This window comes from Amia ocellicauda, chromosome 9 (assembly GCF_036373705.1).
Source record: "Amia ocellicauda isolate fAmiCal2 chromosome 9, fAmiCal2.hap1, whole genome shotgun sequence".
NCBI classification, from domain to species: domain Eukaryota; kingdom Metazoa; phylum Chordata; class Actinopteri; order Amiiformes; family Amiidae; genus Amia; species Amia ocellicauda.
In genome coordinates, this window is record NC_089858.1 from 18,226,411 (window position 1) to 18,246,341 (window position 19,931).

A 19,931-nucleotide genomic window follows, 5' to 3' on the forward strand; every position below is an offset into this window, starting at 1 on the left:
AAACTGAGGCAGGAAGTTACAGACCAATCAGTCTCACCTGTTTTACTTGTAAAATGTTGGAAAAAATGATAAGACAGAAAATATAGGTGCATCTTAATGAAAACCATATTCTTGGAGATAGTCAACATGAGTTTAGACGAGGCAGATCATGTCTTACTAATTTATTAGAATTTTTTGAACATGCAACTGCGGCTGTAGATCATGTGAAAGCATATGATATGATATACTTAGATTTTCAAAACGCTTTTGATAAGGTCCCACACCAAAGACTGATCCTCAAATTGGAAGCTGTAGGCATTCAGGGTAAGGTAAGTAGATGGATTATGAACTGGTTGATGTATAGGAAACAGAGGGTGTCGATTAGAGGAGTCGCTTCTAACTGGAGTGAGGTTGTTAGTGGAGTTCCACAGGGATCAGTACTAGGGCCTTTGCTTTTTCTAATCTATATTAATTATCTGGACTCTGGGATAGTTAGCAAACTTGTCAAATTTGCAGATGATACTAAAATAGGTGGTTCAGCAGATACGATCTCAGCAGCACAGTGTATTCAAAGTGACTTAGATAATATTCAGTTGTGGGCCGACACCTGGCAGATGAAATTCAATGTGGACAAGTGCAAGATATTACATGCAGGTAACAAAAAGTTCCACTATAATTACACTATGGGAGGAATAGAAGTAACACATGAGAAAGACCTAGGAGTCTACGTGGACTCTTCACTTTCCCCATCCAAACAATTTGGGGAAGCAATAAAAAAGGCAAACAGAATGTTTATTTGTCAAAAGTGTAGAATTTAAAACAAGGGCAGTAATGTTCAGACTGTACAATGCACTAGTTAGAGCTCATCTGGATACTGTGTACAGTTCTGGGCTCCACACTTCAAAACAGATATCTCTGCTCTAGAGGCAGTTAAGAGGAGAGCAACCAGACTTATTCCAGGTCTGAAGGGAATGTCCTACTCGGAGAGACTGAGGGAACTGAACTTTTCACCCTGGAACAGAGGAGACTACGTGGGGACTTGTTTCAAGTCTTCAAAATCATGAAAGGCATCGACCACATCAAATCAGAGGAGCTTTCCCAGATCATCAGGGACACACGCACCCGGGGACACAAATGGAAATTGGGCTTCAAGGCATTCAAGATGGAAAACAGGAGACACTTCTTTACACAGAGAGTAGTCAAAATCTGGAACAAACTCCCCAGCGATGTGGTGGAAGCTGAAAATGTGGGAACATTGAAAAATAGACTGGATAGAATCCTTGGATCACTTAGATATTAATGTACACCAAACAAGCACAATGGGTTGAATGGCCTCCTCTTGTTTGTAAACTTCCTTATGTTCTTATGTTCTTAAATCTAAAATATCTGCCAAAATTAATACTGATTAGTTGTTTATATTTCAGACTTCCAAATATATATATAACTAGTATGCAAGACCATACCAAAGGCTTGCAGTTTGAAACCTGACCTGTTTCAATGACTTAACAGAAAGTTCTTTTTCCTTCCTGTTGTTTAGAACAAGGCTATTATATTACAAAAAAACATAGCGTGTCTGAGGCCCACGTAGTTGCTGAATCGTTCCTCTTACCTGGCAATGATGGGCAGAGCTAGAACCTCCTCTCCAACACCCTGGACGTCCACCACCAGGGCCGCCTCATAGCGCTGCACCGTGTTGGAGCAGAGGCTCACCTGCAGAGACAGCCAGCACACACCCAGGTCACTCCTGCACCCACTGCCTGGAAACCCTAACGGCACTGACATGCTGATTTGGCACTTCCTGTGTACACTTTTCCCAAATCTTATCATATGTGCACATTACTGTTATAGAACAAGGAGAGAAGTAATATACTTTCTACATTCTGGAGTTTGAAGATAATATTTCTTATATATATATATATATATATATATATATATATATATATATATATATATATATATGTACACATTATTATTATTATTTCTTGAAATATTGTACAAAATAATCAATGATTTGGAAAGATGGTTTCCTCTGTGTTGCAACGTATACCAAGCACTGGGAAATTGGAGTAATGTAAGCTGCATGTGGTGTGTAAGATCTGTACCTTTCATCTATTTCTTTACCTAAGGGTTCCTCTGGGCAACTCTAAAGAAATACTTTCCAGTTGCACAACTTTAGCTCAGCTCCTTATATATATTCCAGGGATGTAGAAGACCATATTCAAGTTGAGTGGTGATATTTCGCTGTCATTTAGGCGATTTGAGCAGGATATTTACAGACAGTGGTGTTGAGGAGTCGTGTGGTATTTGGCAAAGCTGGCTATTGTGCAGAGCCGTGTGCCGGGGAGCTGTCAGTTGAAGGCGATGGGAGAAGCTCAGCACATGACAGCTATGTACGACTCCTGAAAGCCGCAAGTACAGACGGCAGCGATAAGGATATTCCAAGGTGCAAAATAAAAAGAGGAGGCATAAAGGCAGTTTTTCTGTGATGGATTAATGATTTTCAAACAATGAGGAGAAAAACAAAGCATCTCAAAATCGCCTGTTTACCTGTCATTTATTCCAGGCATAAAGTTAAAACAGTTTTCGAGCCTCAAGGGAATATTTGAATTTAATGGTCTACTGACACTTTTCATTGATCACCTGAAATGAGTGACCTTTTGAGACTGAAGCTGCACAGGGCTCTTCCATCAGTATTAAACTGTGTTTGCAGGCCTAAAAGAAACAGTACAGTAGAAGCACCTTCCCTGCATTCTAATCAGCAGCATGAAAAATAAATGAATAAAACAAGCACGTAATAGTAGTGTAAGCACAGCATTATTCATCACCAGCCAAAGCCAAACAGCTAGATGTTCACACTGAGTGAGCTGTTTAAAACTGCACTGGGGCCGGTTGCATCAACATAGACAAAGTATTTGTCTTAGTATGATAATAAGTCCCACTAATGACAGACATTCTGTTAAGACTGTTGCATAAAACAGTCTTTCCTTAGACTGGTCTAAGACTGGTCTTACTTAGTCAATCACGCATTGCACTCTGGGAATTTTAAGACACCTGAAGAAAAAAAAAACATGGCTGACGTTTCTCTAAAACAGCTAAGATCCCAGTTAACTGATAATCTATGCTAGTTATTGAAATATAATGTAGAGAAATGTATCAAATGGGCGCCATTTTCAGAAACTTTCACTAACGCATTCAAACATAAGGTGTGGGATAAAATAAAGAAAAAGTTAACATCGTCAAACCGTTGTGTGTGTACTGTGAGGTCTGTAAAAGATGGGAAAAAACGACTAAATAATATGCTAATTTAAGAGGAAACATCTGTGTACTAAACACAAAGCAGCGCAGAGTTTATTATTATTATTATTATTATTATTATTATTATTATTATTATTATTATTATGTATTCCTTTGCCATGCGCCCTTATCCAGGGCGAATTAGGATAGCAAATAGCAAAACAAAAATGCTAAATACAGCACACAATTACTAATCGGTCATAATACAAATTAAAGTTTAGAAATTACAGAAGTGCAGGTAAAATATACAGTTGGTTATTGAAGTATATCGGGAGGGGTCTCGATGTTTGTGGGGATTGCAGGGGGCGGGACAGGGGGTGTGAGAGCTGGCGGGAGGCTCCGACCGGTCAGCGTCAGTGTCGCAATAGACTCAGGCAGCACTTTCAATGGAAAGATAGACTTAAGTTCCAAGTTAACCTGGGGGTGAGGAGGCTGACTTTTCAGTCTAAGTCCTAGTCAGTCTTAATTTTTATGCAACTGACTAACTTGCATAGACTAGTCTAACTGTCAAATTAAGACCAGTCTAATATAGTTTTATGCAACCGGCCCCTGGACTGGTGTGTCCTCTGCTGAAAGTTATACCTGTATGTCAGTGAGGCCCTGTGCTCGCACGGTCCCAGAGCTGGGGGTCACAGTGAACTCTCTGGGCTGGGCTGCCTGGCTGCTCCCCCAAGCTGTCCTGTTTAAGTCTGAGACCTGGATGGTGCTGGTCACACTGCCCTCCTCACTGCCATCCCCAGGGACACGCAGGCTGAAGGTCAGGGGCACCAGGGAGGTGTTGTTCAGGCAGCAGGTCAAAGTGTGAGGAAACCCTTCAGAAATAAAGTAAAGCAGGGTGTGCAGGACAAAAATAATACATCTGAGGTTAGTTACTAATTTGCATAACTCTTTTGAAATGAACTCACTCAGCTTAGAATTGTATATTGACAATACTAGGACACTGACAAGAGACGGAAGGACAAATGGAAACACCTGAGCTAGGAGTGCATTGTTTTCTCTGCTCTTCAAAATGCAATCAGCAGTAAGTCCGTTCTGATAGTCTTCATACTCTTCTATGTCTAAATTTAGCTTTAATCTCTGTGCAGGTCATTGAAGGCAAAACTCTCAATTTTTTTCTGCTGTTTTTGTGTATATATATATATATAATCAGCTACAATAAATTGCCACGATGTTTCAATAATTTCAAATAGCTTTCTATCTTTAGCCATGCACACAAGCACAATTAAATACACTGATACGAATTGGTCATACAGAAGCTTTAATACCATAGAAATAATATAAATACATATTCAAAAAAACTAACACCTAACTAAAGACCCTTTCCTGATACATTTTTTTAAAGGAACAGCTGTACCCAGATCTTGGAATGGGTGAGAAAATGGTTGTGATGCACAAACTCACCGAAGGATACATCACCAAAATTCAGCTCAGGCACATTGAAGTGAAATGTGGGTCCGATGACACAGCCCCTGCAAAATGAAGATTACAGACCGATTAAACTCCCATAAATGGCACAATTGCAAAGCACAGCTATCAATACACCAGGACAGGCATGAAGGTCATTAGTTACAATATACAAAGTAATGAACGAAAAGTCCAAAGAAAAAAAAGGAAATCATTCACTATTCCATGGCTGACAGGACAGGAGCTAATTCCTATGCTCAGCAATTTTAAACTATAATGAATCTTGATCAAGGTGAAAGTGTCAACGTATGCAGAATTAGAAGAAAAAAAAAGAAGAAAAAAGAAAAAGAAAAAAAACGATAGCTGGACCATTAATTACAACATTCAACCTTTCAGTTATAATGCAGGCACACAAAGCAGAGCAAAAATACGAAATACTCTTTTTCAATTATATAATTACAGTACATGATTAAAATCAATTAAAAGTAAAGTCCTGACTATGAATGGCCTGCAGGTTGGCTACCTGAAGGTGAGGACAACGTTCTGTGGATTTCCCATGACTGAGAAGAAAAACTCCTCATAGAAGGTGCCTAGGATGCTGGAGGAAAAAGTGACCTCCATGGCCTGGCAGGCTCCAGGCAGCACAGTCCCTTCACTGGGGCTGAAGGAAAAGCAGGAGCCCAGGGCGGAGGTGGGTGGCACCAGGCTGAAGGTGGCATCAATGAGACCTTTGTTGGTCAATAGCACCTGGGGCAGAAGGAGCACAGGAGCACTTGGGTCAAGGAAGCCAAAAAAAGTGTTATGGGTCAAAGTGTGTGTTTACAAGCCTCACGATACTGGTATTAACCAAACAAACTTTTACTAGCTCAAAACTACAGTATGAAGGAATAAACAAACACATAAATACATACCTGCTTACATAGCTACATACATACATACAGTTGGGTCCATAAATATTTGGACAGTGACACAATTGTCATCATTTTGGCTCTGTACACCACCACAATGAATTTGAAAGGAAACAATCAAGGTTTAAGTGTAGACACTTCAATTTGTGATCACAATATGGTTAGCGTTGAGGCATTCTTTAAAAAAACAAGGTCCAAGTCTAAAACAATGGTCTACAATTTTAGAAAAGCAAACCTTGAAGGTATGAGGTGGCACTTAGAAGAGGTAGACTGGAGCACACTGGATACAGATTCAGTTGAAAATGGATGGGTATAATTTAAGAATATACTACTTGAGGCTCAGGTGCAATTTGTACCAAAACTTAACAAATTGAGGACCAAAAAACACTGGCCAAAATGGTTTAATAGAGGTATGCAAAAAAATATAAAGAGAAAGAAAATGTTGTATAGCGCATACAAAAGGGATGGTGACGAAACAAAATACGTAGAATATGTTGAGCTGCAAAGAGATCTTAAGAAAGGGATCAGGAAAGCAAAGAGGTAAATAGAAAGAAACATAGCTCTTGGAGCTAAAACCAATGCAAAGACCTTTTTTCAATATTACAACAGCAAGCGGTCAATAAAGGAGGAAGTGAAACAGATAAAGGGCAAAAATTGAGGTATCTTGGAAAACGAACAAGATGTGGCAAATATTCTAAATGAGTATTTCACAGAGGTTTTTACAAAAGAAAAAACAGATGACATGCCACAGGTTGACAATCAGTCCAGTCAAACCCTAAGAGAGATCAGGATAAATGAGGAGGAAGTACTAAAGGGACTAGCAGAATTAAAAACCAACAAATCACCTGGGCCAGATGGTATATTTCCAACAGTACTTAAAGAAATTAGGGAAATTATTTATAGGCCGCTAACTCAATTATTCCAAATGACACTTAGAACAGGGGATGTGCCAACTGACTGGAAGACAGCAAATGTCATACCAATCCACAAGAAAGAGGACAAAACTGAGGCAGGAAGTTACAGACCAATCAGTCTCACCTGCATGACTTGTAAAATGTTGGAAAAAATTATTAGACAGAAAATAGAGGAGCATCTTAATGAAAACCATATTCTTGGAGATAGTCAACATGAGTTTAGACTCATGGCAGATCATGTCTTACTAATTTATTAGAATTTTTTGAACATGCAACTGCAGCTGTAGATCATGTGAAAGCATATTATATGATATACTTAGATTTCCAAAAAGCTTTTGACAAGTTTCTACACCAAAGACTGATCCTCAAATTGGAAGCTGTAGGCATTCAGGGTAATGTAAGTAGGTGGATTATGAACTGATTGATGTATAGGAAACAGAGGGTGTCGATTAGAGGAGTCGCTTCTAACTAGAGTGAGGTTGTTAGTGGAGTTCCACAGGGATCAGTACTAGGGCCTTTGCTTTTTCTAATCTATATTAATGATCTGGACTCTGGGATAGTTAGCAAACTTGTCAAATTTGCAGATGATACTAAAATAGGTGGCTCAGCAGATACAATCTCGGCAGCACATGCTATTCAAAGGGACTTAGATAATATTCAGTTGTGGACAGACACCTGGTAGATGTAATTCAATGTGGACAAGTGCAAGGTAATACATGCAGGTAACAAAAATGTCCACTATAATTACTCTATGGGAGGTATAGATCTAGATGAAGTAACGCACGAGAAAGACCTAGCAATCCAAGCAATGTGGGGAAGCAATAAAAAAGGCAAACAGAATGTTTGGGTATATTGTCAAAAGTGTAGAAATTAAAACAAGGGCAGTAATGTTAAGACTGTACAATGCGCTAGTTAGACCTCATCTGGATACTGTGTACAGTTCTGGGCTCCACACTTCAAGAAAGATATCGCTGCTCTAGAGGCAGTTCAGAGGAGACCAACCAGACTTATTCCAGGTCTGAAGGGAAAGTCCTACTGAGAGACTGAGGGAACTGAACCTTTTCACCCTGGAACAGAGGAGACTACGTGGGGACTTGATCCAAGTCTTCAAAATCATGAAAGGCATCGACCACATCAAACCAGAGGAGCTTTTCCAGATCAGCAGGGACACACGCACCCGGGGACACAAATGGAAATTGGGCTTCAAGGCATTCAAAACGGAAAACAGGAGACACTTCTTTACACAGAGAGTAGTCACAATCTGGAATAAACTACCCAGCGATGTGGTAGAAGCTGAAAGTTTGGGAACATTGAAAAATAGACTGGATAGAATCCTTGGATCACTTAGATATTAATGGACACCAAACGAGCACGATGGGTCGAATGGCCTCCTCTCGTTTGTAAACTTTCTTATGTTCTTATGTTCTTCTTATGTTCTTAGATACATCCAAATTGGGTGAACGGTGTAGGAATTATACCCATTTTTATATGTAGTCCACCCAATTCCAGGGGCTCAAAAGTAATTGGACAAAATAACATAATCATGAATTAAATTGTGAGTTTCAATACTTTGTTGCATATCCTTTGCAGTGAATGACTGGCTGAAGTCTGGAACCCATAGACATCACCAGATGCTGGGTTTCTTCCCTGGTGATGCTCTGCCAGGCCTGTACTGCAGCTGTCTTTAGTTCCTGCTTGTTCTTGTGGCGTTTTGCCACCCAACCCAGACCTCTGGCTAAACCTTTTATTCAGCAGTTGATGTGGTTGGTTCAGATGGACAAATGGTAATTACCACCAGTGAGTCCCAAACACCTTCTGTGCCATTACAATTTGACACCATCAGTTGTCAGAAGACTGTATGTATTCAGTTTATTCTGCCCTGCAGAAGAACATCTTTACATTTCTCATATCCATCCCTCATTTCTAGCAAAGTGGATTTTTTCACTCAAGGACAATGGTCTCCATTGTAATATATGACTGGCACAGGAACATCGCATGCTTGTGGTACTACATGGCGATAACTCATGTTCACTGAATGGAAACATATGTTACACTATGAGTAAACTGGGGGGGGGGGGGGCAAGAAAAAGCAAACGAAAATATAAAACATCTTACTCCTAAACCACAGTTAATAGTTTCATGTATTAGTGATTAATTTAAAAAAACATGTATGTTTTAATTCCAATGTGTAACATGGTTGTGGTTTATGTGTTGGAGGCTACAATTCCATTTTGTGGATGAATGACTTACTGTAATTGTATTCCCTCTTGCGGGATAGGGCACACTGTAGAGTCGTCATTAATTATTTGACAGACTACCCCATACCGAATCGATCCTTCATCCAAATCTATGCCCTAATGGATGAAGGTGCTATTTAGAACGAACATTAACCTTTGTCCTGATCACAAATACAACACAATGTATTCAAATGATTGCCCTGCATAGAAATGCACAAATAACAGCAGCATTGCACTGGTAGTAGATCTGGTAGTTATACAACACAAGCTAGCTGTAGCCTACACAATAGCAGGCTACATAAAAAATGCTATATTTTGTTTGCGACATAAGAAAGAGAAAGGGGCACCATAAACAAGTGATTAACAGTAAGTGTATTGCACCCCAACTTATATTAATTAGATTTCTGTTGCTACATCATTTTGCTGAGAGCATTGTAGTTAGGGTCGTAACTGGTGAAATTAAGCTTCATGCAGGTTGGTTTTAATGTTGTTTAGATGTGAGTAGTACTGCTCGCACGTGTATGTTGAACCAAACATTGTCAGCACAGCGACACTTACACAAGGCATTGTGCTGGAAGTGGCTGGAAGTTCATTCCCAGTTTTCTGGATGAAATTGCCTTTGTGTTGGAGTTCTCATATCAGCAATGGTGCGTCTCAAAGTGTCTCTTAATATTTTACCCTTTAAGCGACGCAATATGATCATTACAAATAAGACACACTACAGCCCCCAACTTCTCTGCAAAGGTAAATTGATCCATCCATTCGGGCTGAAATGAATTGTAATCATCATTTTTTTTTTCTTTTCTCCATCTTGCTCTAGTTGGTAATTTATTTCAAACTCAGCTATCTAGTCGTTCAATTTGATGTGGACATGAAGCAGGTATGCTGTCTTCCAATAAAACTTCAGCTCTCTGAAATGTAGGCTGACTTACTATCAATCATATTAAAATGCGACTCTCTTACCTAAATATTTTGAACATATTGTATTTCACACATTCATAATTATACATCAATCAAGTATGCTAATCATTTTTAAATGATTTAATTATGTTTGAGGGTGTATTTTCAGTCAACATTTGAAAAATTTGGGAGCCATTTAAAATCCTGAAAAGAGCCATATATTGTTTCTGACCACTGATCTAAGACATTCTAAAGTGTACTCTGAGAAGACTGAATTCCAGTAAAATACATTTCAACAACATGGTATGAACCCATTTGTACCAATAAGGGATATGCCTACTAAACTTGAAGAAGAGGATGACAATGCAAGGAACCAGCATAGAACATAAAAAAGTAAAATCTGACTGGTCAAGAGCATCTGCTCAACTCAAGGTCAAACGAACTTGCAGAAATTGACCTTCATATTGGAAAATTCATAGCTGTAGCCCTAGGCTGAGTGGTAATTAAAGTCTGGCAAGCCATAGATCACCGTGATCCACTCAATTTTTTCTAAAAAATACATTGATGCTAACAGTCAAGGTGATCACTTATTTTATTGGAAGCCTGATTCCATTAAACATTAACTACAATAATTTAACCCACTGAAAGACCATCATTTTCAACCTGCAGGGTAATACTCTGCTGTGCTTAATAAACTCCGATATCCATTGACAATTCAGTGTGAGAGGTCTGCATATTTCATGTTCTATACAAAAGCAAAGAAAAAATAATAAATAATGGTGCTTATAGAAAGCAATGGAGCAGACTAACAATATAATTATCTGCAGACAATTGTCTTCAGATGCACCCTATACTCAGGTTAATTGCAATTTTGTGTGTATGAAATGCAGATACTGAACACACTGTCATTAGGCTGTTTTAAGAGCACAATATTCAGCCAAATTCTATTACATTGTTAAGAGAAATATCTCAGTTAACGAAGCCAAGAAACACGTAACACATTCACTAAATCAATGTTGCATTATATTCCTCCACTTTGCCCCGTGTATGCTCTTAAATAAACTGACAGAAGCTATTTTGACATAAGCTGAACAAATACCTCATCCACTTTTAATGTTCGATAGAGAATCTACTGTGAATACCCAGCGGGGTCAGAAAAATGTTTCACTGAAAGAGGAAACCATTGGGAGTCTCGGCCTTTACCTCATAGCTGTGCTTCGAGCCAACAAAGAGGTTCCCCACATCCAGCTGGTCAAAGCTGAACTGCAGCTTGGGGCCAGTGCCTTCCCCTTTAATCCTGAGAGGCAGACGGGACTCTCGACCTGAGGAAGAGGGAAACACAATTAACTGGGCTTCCTCTAGTGTTTCAGATGAGTACTGCATAAATAAAACACAGCATGTGTCTTCTCTAGAGCTTCCGCACAACGGGAGGATATTAAAGTCCTGGAATTACACTTATTACCCATTACCCCAGATGTCTAAATCAATTAAATGTAACAACAACCCCCCAACCTCATATTAGCTGTTGGCAAAGTGTTTGTGTGTGTGTTTGTGTGTGTGTGTGTGTTTTAGTTTATAACACTGTATGTAAAATTCTAATTAGTGCAAGGATGGAAATAGAACTAGGAGAAGCTAAACAAAGTAAAGAATAGAAGATTAACTCAAAATCTGAGCTGCAGAAACAAGACAGTGCAGGTGGATCTGTGAGCACACAAACTGAGTAGGTGGGTTGCCTGGCATCCAGTGAATTGTAAGAGCATTTAATTAGAAATCCTTGTGACCAAAAGAGACCTCTGCGGCCTTCAACAAGTTGCTTCTCCTTTCTTAAGGGCATCATAAAATTTACTCTGCAATACTTTACTTTGCAATATAATGAAATGACTTTTTAAATCTAGTTGTTAATTAAAGGAATCAGATAATCCCTTTTTTATCAGGGTGAGTTGTGGGACTTAAGAGCTAGGCCTGGTTAAGGAAGGTGGGATTATCAACTAGTTTAATAACAGGGCACCAGCCAAAATATGGCAAGTGATGCCATGATTGATATAGATCTAATTTCATGACAGATCAAAGCGATTAGTGTATAATCCACAAATGGAAAAGACCCATCCAAACTATATGAAAGTGGGTATTTTATGCCCACACTCTAAGGAGGCATGACATTTTAGTGGATCAAGCAGTCAGTTTACAGGGGTCTCTTGGCTTAATAAGATCACAATTGCTAGGACTGAATAATTAGCTGCTATACTGCTCTGGAACAAAGGTGATTTGGATAACTGTGTACCCTTAATAGCTTGTCCCCGGGACTTCAGCCAGTGAATTTGAGAAAGGTTCCAATTAAAATGTTAAATTACTTATTTATTAACGATGACAGGGAAGGAAAAAGTAAGGGCCCGGAGTAAAGCATTCATTGTCATGAAGCAGACGAATCAAGACCGTGTTGCAATTAAAAAGTAATAGGCCTGTGTAAATATTTAATATGCTCCGAAACTGGGTTATACGTACAAATATCTCTTGTGAACAAAGTGACCAATTAATGTCCAGTTTCCTCTACGTAGATAGTGCGGTCTAAACTGACACCCACAAAGACTTCTTCCCAGTAGCCTGCTCTGCTAGACTTGTAAATTTATGGAAATAGGAGCTGCCTGTCATTGGAGTGTACATACTGACAAATGCAAATGAAACAGCCCTCCCAACCCTAAGGCTTATACAAAATTTCCAACTAATTTTTGGGGGAGGTTAGATTCACTGAAAAACACAGAAGGCACACTGATACATGAAAAGAGACTTTATAGGTGATTGTTTGAGGATCACCAGATCTAGGTCTCCTTACCTGTAATGTCACAATACACAGCTTGTTTGTAGATCTTTGCCTCTTGTGGCTTAAAAATAATATTCACTGCAGCAGTGGAGTTGGGCCAGATGTCTCCCTCCTGTGAGTACACAAAGAGAGTATCTGGAGTGAGGGGGCAGTTCCATTTAAAACAGTTTCCTTCTAGACCCGTTTTAAATTATTGCCCCACTGTCAGCTTTTATTTCACCTTTCGAATTCCACACCATTGTTCAACTGAATGGCATTGAACGTCATTTGAGCACAACTGACCTTGAGGACCACAGACTTTCGAGTGTTTAATTTCGAGTAGAACAGCTGTGCTACTTTTTGTTACGAGGTGCAGCAAATGATTTAGGATCAGTAAGCTTTGCAGGAAGACCATCAGAAAGCACTTTGCACAGCACTAAAATAAACCACTAAAAGCTTAATGTTGTGAACAGAAGTTTGCATGGAATGCAGTGAGGTGCTAGGTTTTTATGTGCTGACTGTGCTTTCTGATGCTGTAGGCTGGGGTCCTGTTAGGGTGCAAGAGAATTTGTAAGTTTGTGAAGCCTGATGTCTTTGGAATGAGTTTACTTTGGGATGTGATAAAGCAGCACCACATAATCACGGAGAACAGACTTGCAGTACAGTAACAACACTACTTTAACATCGTCTTGTAAGTGCGGCTGGGAAGCTCATCTTTACGTGTCGATGCTGGAGAAGGGTGATAAGAAAGCAGTGCCACAGATACTAGGGTTAAACACATGTCAGCACTGATGATCACTGATCGAATCTGGGCTGGAATCCCTGGGGCATTATGGTTTAATGCTCACAGTAAAAGAATAAACATCAGGCTCAACAAGTTTAGCACAGCACACAACATGCATGTAATCCTGCAATTCCTCCTGTGCCACCAAGCTATAGCTTCCTTTTGCATTGGCTATATGATCATTATAATAATGACATTAAGACATTAATCAAGAACAGATGATACATAATGCATTACATATATAATAATAATAATAATAATAATTATTATTATTATTATTATTATTATTATTATTATTATTATTATTATTATTATTATTATTATTATTAAGTGCAATACAATGGTAGAGCATTATTCTGGAGCCCCCTCACACACCAGTGGGTCGATGAGGATGAAGTCGTGGAAGAAGGTGAGCTGGTCATCCTGCAGCGGTCTCCGCCGGCTGTGGAAGGTGGGGGAGAGGATGGAGAGCTTGTCTCGGGCTGTGGGGTCTGCCACACACTCTGCCAGGAAAGGGTCCATCTCCTCCTCCTCCTCCTCCTCCTTCCTCCGCAGCTCCGAGCAGGACCTGCAGAATCACAACCACAGAGCAGGCACACATCAAGGTACCCGGAGGAGGGAGGCAAATGTCACACAAGGAAGAGGAACACCAGTATTTTGACAACCTCTGCAGTCCACGGCCTGGGGTGGACTAGTAAAAGTAACAGTAAAGCAGAAGTTGAAGTAAAAAGAGATTTGCTCCTCACAAGAAGAATCTGTGGTTATTGGTTACTGAAGGCTGAACCTCTTACGTATGCCCTCACCAAATCAGAACCATTCCCTGCCACTGGGAGAGATACTGAAGCCAAGGACACTTGTCATACATATTGCAGGGATGCCAGCCTAACTGCAGCTCATTGGTGGCACTGGTGCTGCGAACAGGGTTGCCCACCTGAGCTTTTGCTGATCCTCCTCTTCATCAGTGGCGAAGATTTTCCACTGGAAGTGCACAATGACATCACTCCTGTTGATGATGGCAACTGAGCGCTGATTGGCCATGGTGATGTATGTTTTTCCAATAATTACAGAGTTCTTGTCCAGTCGTACATTAATGTCAGTGGCTGCTCCATACAGGCTGATGTAGATATCCTCCCCTAGATCATGAGACCAAGAGAGACGTGTTAGGATGGAGAAGGTGGGGGAGGGGGGGTACAGTGCAAGATGCAGTACAACTGAGAGCCACCAAGATGGTGCTGTTGGGTAAGTAACCTGCTCATGCTGCCAGCACTTGTATGCACCGGTGTTAATTGGGCTCCCTGGGATAAGATCACTTTCATCAGGCACCACATGACTTCAGTCAAAATTTGAAAAGCTAAAGAAAATACAATGCAAAGATCTGTCCTGCAATTTGTAAATGCAAAATATAGTAAATGCTTGCTAGTTTGTTTTTATTCAAAGGCTACACTGTCTTAAAGACTCTTCCTTACTGATCTGACCCCACCCTGACACAGAATGAAGGAATGACGCATTAATGCTGTACTATAGTAATAGTAGTAGTAGTAGTAGTAGTAGTAGTAGTAGTAGTAGTAGTATGCTTATATTATTAGCAACATACTACTCCTATAATCTGATTATGATTGAATTTATAAAATGTATATCTTATAAATGACTTGAATAACCTAAATACTGAACCTTTGAAATAGCACTAGAACATTAAATAAAATACAATATGTTTATTGCCTCAATATGTTTATTCTCTCTCTCTCTCTCTCTGTCGCTCTGAACATTAACATAGGAAATATGCCTTCAAGAAATCAGGACTGAGCACACAGCCAAAATCTCACAACAGATTGACAAACAAATTAAAAGCATCATCTCTAAGGACAAGGCAGTCTTTGCACAGAAGCCTTGCTCCCTAGGCAAATCTGTGCCCTAAGATAAACAACGCTTGCAGTATCTTCTACACCCTGCATTGCACGCAGTCTGGAAAGGTTATTACTGTATTTTAAACAGCAAAGGCATCTGCAGCTAGACCTCTGTCAACAGCCTGACCAGTATGTCTCCGATAAGTCATTTATAAACTGATAAGATAAACTGTTACTACATGACAAACACTATTAATGTTATTGTTCATTTTTTTGTGTCTTCTTTAATAGAATTCAGTCCATCATTTTGTCTCACAGTTGCCCTGTGACACTGACAATAGTCAGGCTGCGCAGATAATGGTTATGGAGTTTAACACTTAAAAAATGTGATTCATTGATAAATTACAAAAAGTTGTCATAAACGGCTATGAGTAAAATGTTATTCAAGCCATACAGTTTTCATTCCACAATCCCATTATGTTTGTTTATGCCAGAAATTTAGAGGGCCAGTTTTAATACTAATAATACTTTGTATTGCGCTTATATTTTGTAAGTCGCCCTGGATAAGGGCGTCTGTTAAGAAATAAATAATAATAATAATAATAATAATAATAATAATAATAATAATAATAATAATAATAATAATATATATATATACATATACAGTGGGGGAGAAAATTATTTGATCCCCTGCTGATTTTGTACGTTTGCCCACTGACAAAGAAATTATCCTCTCCAAGTCATTAAGTTTTCGAGGCTGACGTTTGGCAACTAAACCTTCAGCTCCCTCCACAGATTTTCTATGGGATTAAGGTCTGGAGACTGGCTAGGCCACTCCAGGACCTTAATGTGCTTCTTCTTGAGCCACTCCTTTGTTGCTTTGGCTGTGTGTTTTGGGTCATTGTCATGCTGGAATACCCATCCACGACCCATTTTCAATGCCCTGGCTGAGGGAAGGAGGTTCTCACCCAAGATTTGACGGTACATGGCCATGTCCATCGTCCCTTTGATGTGTTGCAGTTGTCCTGTCCCCTTAGCAGAAAAACACCCCCAAAGCATAATGTTTCCACCTCCATGTTTGACGGTGGGGATGGTGTTCTTGGGGTCATTCCTCCTCCTCCAAACATGGCGAGTTGAGTTGATGACAAAGAGCTCGATTTTGATCTCATCTGACCACAACACTTTCACTCAGGTCTCCTCTGAATCATTCAGATGTTGGCAAACTTCAGACGGGCCTGTACATGCGCTTTCTTGAGCAGGGGGACCTTGCGGGCGCTGCAGGTTTCAGTCCTTCACGGCATAGTGTGTTACCAATTGTTTTCTTGGTGACTATGGTCCCAGCTGCCTTGAGATCATTAACAAGATCCTCCCATGTAGTTCTGGGCTGATTCCTCACCGTTCTCATGATCATTGAAACTCCACGAGGTGAGATCTTGCATGGAGCCCCAGACCGAGGGAGACTTACAGTTATTTTGTGTTTCTTCCATTTGCGAATAATCGCACCAACTGTTGTCACCTTCTCACCAAGCTGCTTGGCGATGGTCTTGTAGCCCATTCCAGCCTTGTGTAGGTCTACAATCTTGTCCCTGACATCCTTGGACAGCTCTTTGGTCTTGGCCATGGTGGAGAGTTTGGAATCTGATTGATTGATTGCTTCTGTGGACAGGTGTCTTTTATACAGGTAACGAGTTGAGATTAGGAGCTCTCCCTTTAAGAGAGTGCTCCTAATCTCAGCTCGTTACCTGTATAAAAGACACCTGGGAGCCAGAAATCTTGCTGATTGATAGGGGATCAAATACTTATTTCCCTCATTAACATGCAAATCAATGTATAACTTTTTTGAAATGCGTTTTTCTGGATTTTTTTGCTGTTATTCTGTCTCTCACTAATGCATGAATTTAGATCAAAACTCTATACATTATTGTCATGGCACACACAGAAACCCCAGTGAATCAACAAGCAACAATCAACATTACAAACATCCTGATCAATACTGTTGTCTTCAGGAGGCATTAAAAACATCAGCTGAGAAAACATGTGGAAATTCTCTCCAACTAGGTCTCTAGTGTCCTAGGCAGGCTCTGAATGCAATATAAATGATCTTATCAGCCTTAGAAATATGAACGGCTGTGTGCCCAGCATAAGGGACTGATCCTGAATGATCAAACACAGGGAGAAGATATTATTGTGGTGAAAATTTAGTTTAAGAAATAGAGCAGACTGAACTCTGCGATAGCCTGCTCTTTATCAAGAATCAGAACTTCACCATGTGCCACCACTTGCACAGTGAAAATATTAAGCTCTTAAACATTATGGGATGCACCTGGACAACTAAAAACCATCCCCAATTTTTGAAAATCCCAGTCCCTTTCCCCAGAGTGTCACACAATGAAATTAATAACATAAATATTGAATGCATCACAAGCAGAATGGATTTCTGTTTAATATGGGATTTAGATGCAATATTGCATCTAAGTGGATATGCAGGTCTTCCAAAGTAATCAGTGTCTTTCAAAATAGCGAGAAAGCTGCTTCACGTCTGAGAGATAAAGGGCTGCAGGCCCACGGAAAGGCAGTGTGGTGTTGTTATTGTACCTCCTTCAGCAGCAAACACCTTGTGTTGTGCATGACATCAGAGAAAAACACAGAAAAACAACAGGCACATAGATGCAAGAAAGTTGAGGAAAATGTCTTGGGACAGATTTTAGCCCAACATAATGAAGACTTGAGGTGCTGCAGTCCTGCCTGCTTAATTCACCTGAGTAAACCTGACAGCCTGCACAGCCACCCTTGGTCTGAAACACGGGTTCCTGTCACCCAGTTTTGACAGGAAGCACTTGTGATTGTCAGATTGCTGTCATCTAGGCTGGATATTTGTGTCTGACAGCTCAGCTCTGACATATAGGGGCAACACTATCCTGGCTTGCAGGTACTGTTGTCATGCAGCTCAGATATATTCCGAGATATTCTCCTTGCTCGACTGCTGTGGTAGCCATTTCAAAGAACATAATCGCAGTCATCTCTAGTGATGAAGTTGCACTTTACAGGGTCCCCGGAGCACCAAGCTCCAGGGAAGTACATGCCGGGGGAGAATAGGAGTCTCCTGGTATCTCAAATGAAACAGCTGTAAACTTGCAGCACCTTCTACTTACTGGTGTCAGGAGTCTCTTCCAATGCTTGTTTGTTCATTTTCATTGAGAGCAAAGATCCCAAACAGACATTGGGAACACTTCTAATCCCTTTTTCTTTTAACTGCACTCTATAACAGAAGGTGATTACTGTGATATAAGCTGAACAAGACAGCTTCTTTTATGTGAATTAATTAATTGCGCAAAATGAAGAAAAAAAGTGCTCCTGTCACCATATGAATGTTCCTGGTGTTCCTGCTGAGTGACAGCTCTGCTTGTTAACTTGTTAACATGGGGATATGGGTGTTTCTGTGCAGACTTGCACAGGGTGATTGTGGCAGTGTCAGCTCCTGCACCTGCCTATCCTGGACACCATGAGTAGATGCCACTGCAGACCAAACCATTTTCATATTTCTAAATCCAGGCAAACTGAGCTGCACAATGTCAAAATGTCACAAAAACACACGGAAGCTGAAAATAAAAACCAGAGGCATGATAGTGGAGATAGTTGCAGATAAGTAACAGAAATGTATTATCTTCTTGTACACCACTGATTAAGATTAGATTTATTTTCAAGTGTGTTGATTTAAAAATGAACCCTTTATTTTACTAGTGGAATGTGAACCTAACTAAAATGGAGTCTGATGTACTGTGCAGAATAAACCTTGTTTATGATGCTGAACTGTCACACACTTAAAATATTAGTTTTGGAATATGAGGAAATTAAGACACAATAGCAAAAGACCATGAACCTGATTTTTCACCCCTTTAGAAATCCATATACTGTACCATACATCCACTTAGCCTGGACTATATCTCTATACTATTCCTAAAATGAATGCCAAACAGCATGGAGTTCACTGGTTTAGATAAGTCTCAAATGAGAGCTACAGTTATCATCACTCTCCAAATTATTCAAGTGCTAGGGCTCATTCTTGCATGGGGGAATTCTTTGTCGATTTCATCCACAACCCAGTGATCTTATGAACATGACAGCTCCACTAATCAAATCAATCTCCTCTCTTATCAGCGCACTGGTTTTTTTTTTTTTCAGTCAACACAGCCTTCCTGGTTATTAATGTATAGCTCTCTAGCACAAGAGTGAAATGTATTTAACCACAAGGATGCTGACAGAGACTCAGGGTGCGAGTCTGGTCAGGTCTGTGCAGGGGCAGGATAACAAACCATGAAAGTGATGTTTAACAAAGCATTGCCAAATCAATACAGGTATGGTTTAAGACCCACCTCATGTTTTCTCTCAATTGAGCCATTTTTCATCTTACAGCTGTAAGAGACAGTACTGCTGACTGGAGAAAATAAAAACAAACTCCTTCCTGTCCAACACACACTGGTGATCTGTTTCTCTGAAGAGAGTGTCCCAAGCCACTATGATGGCACAGCAGAATTTGTGTCTTTATATCTCACTAGAATACCAGGAATATTGTGTGTGTTAAAACTCTCAATAGGCCTATATATAATCATAATACCTCTAGGTGCACAAGAGGCACATTTACCAGTGCTCTACAGACGCCACAACATGAAAGCAACACTTGCAAACACTACATCTATCTTTGCTGTTATATAACGACGTCTGAAGATATTAGTAGTATAACTAGCTAATGCAAATTTTATTATGGAGCTGACAGTTTTAAGCAATTGTAGCTGATGAAAAATGCCTAAAGCACCCCAGATTAACATTTATAACAGTCAGTTGTGCCTGGCTGTGAAGCGACATTGCCAGA

General features: G+C 39.9%; 1 protein-coding gene across 1 annotated transcript in view; it reads right to left on the reverse strand.

The window, feature by feature from the left end:
- Window positions 1-19,931, reverse strand: part of hydin (HYDIN axonemal central pair apparatus protein) — a 118,109-nt gene that overhangs the window by 74,328 nt on the left and 23,850 nt on the right. The window contains exons 8-15 of the mRNA XM_066713581.1: window positions 14,149-14,350; window positions 13,593-13,785; window positions 12,467-12,566; window positions 10,840-10,958; window positions 5,201-5,424; window positions 4,675-4,742; window positions 3,856-4,085; window positions 1,589-1,689 (exon numbers count right to left, since the gene is read on the reverse strand). Coding sequence (XP_066569678.1) covers window positions 1,589-1,689; window positions 3,856-4,085; window positions 4,675-4,742; window positions 5,201-5,424; window positions 10,840-10,958; window positions 12,467-12,566; window positions 13,593-13,785; window positions 14,149-14,350 — 1,237 coding nt within the window. The remainder of the gene's footprint in view (window positions 1-1,588; window positions 1,690-3,855; window positions 4,086-4,674; window positions 4,743-5,200; window positions 5,425-10,839; window positions 10,959-12,466; window positions 12,567-13,592; window positions 13,786-14,148; window positions 14,351-19,931) is intronic.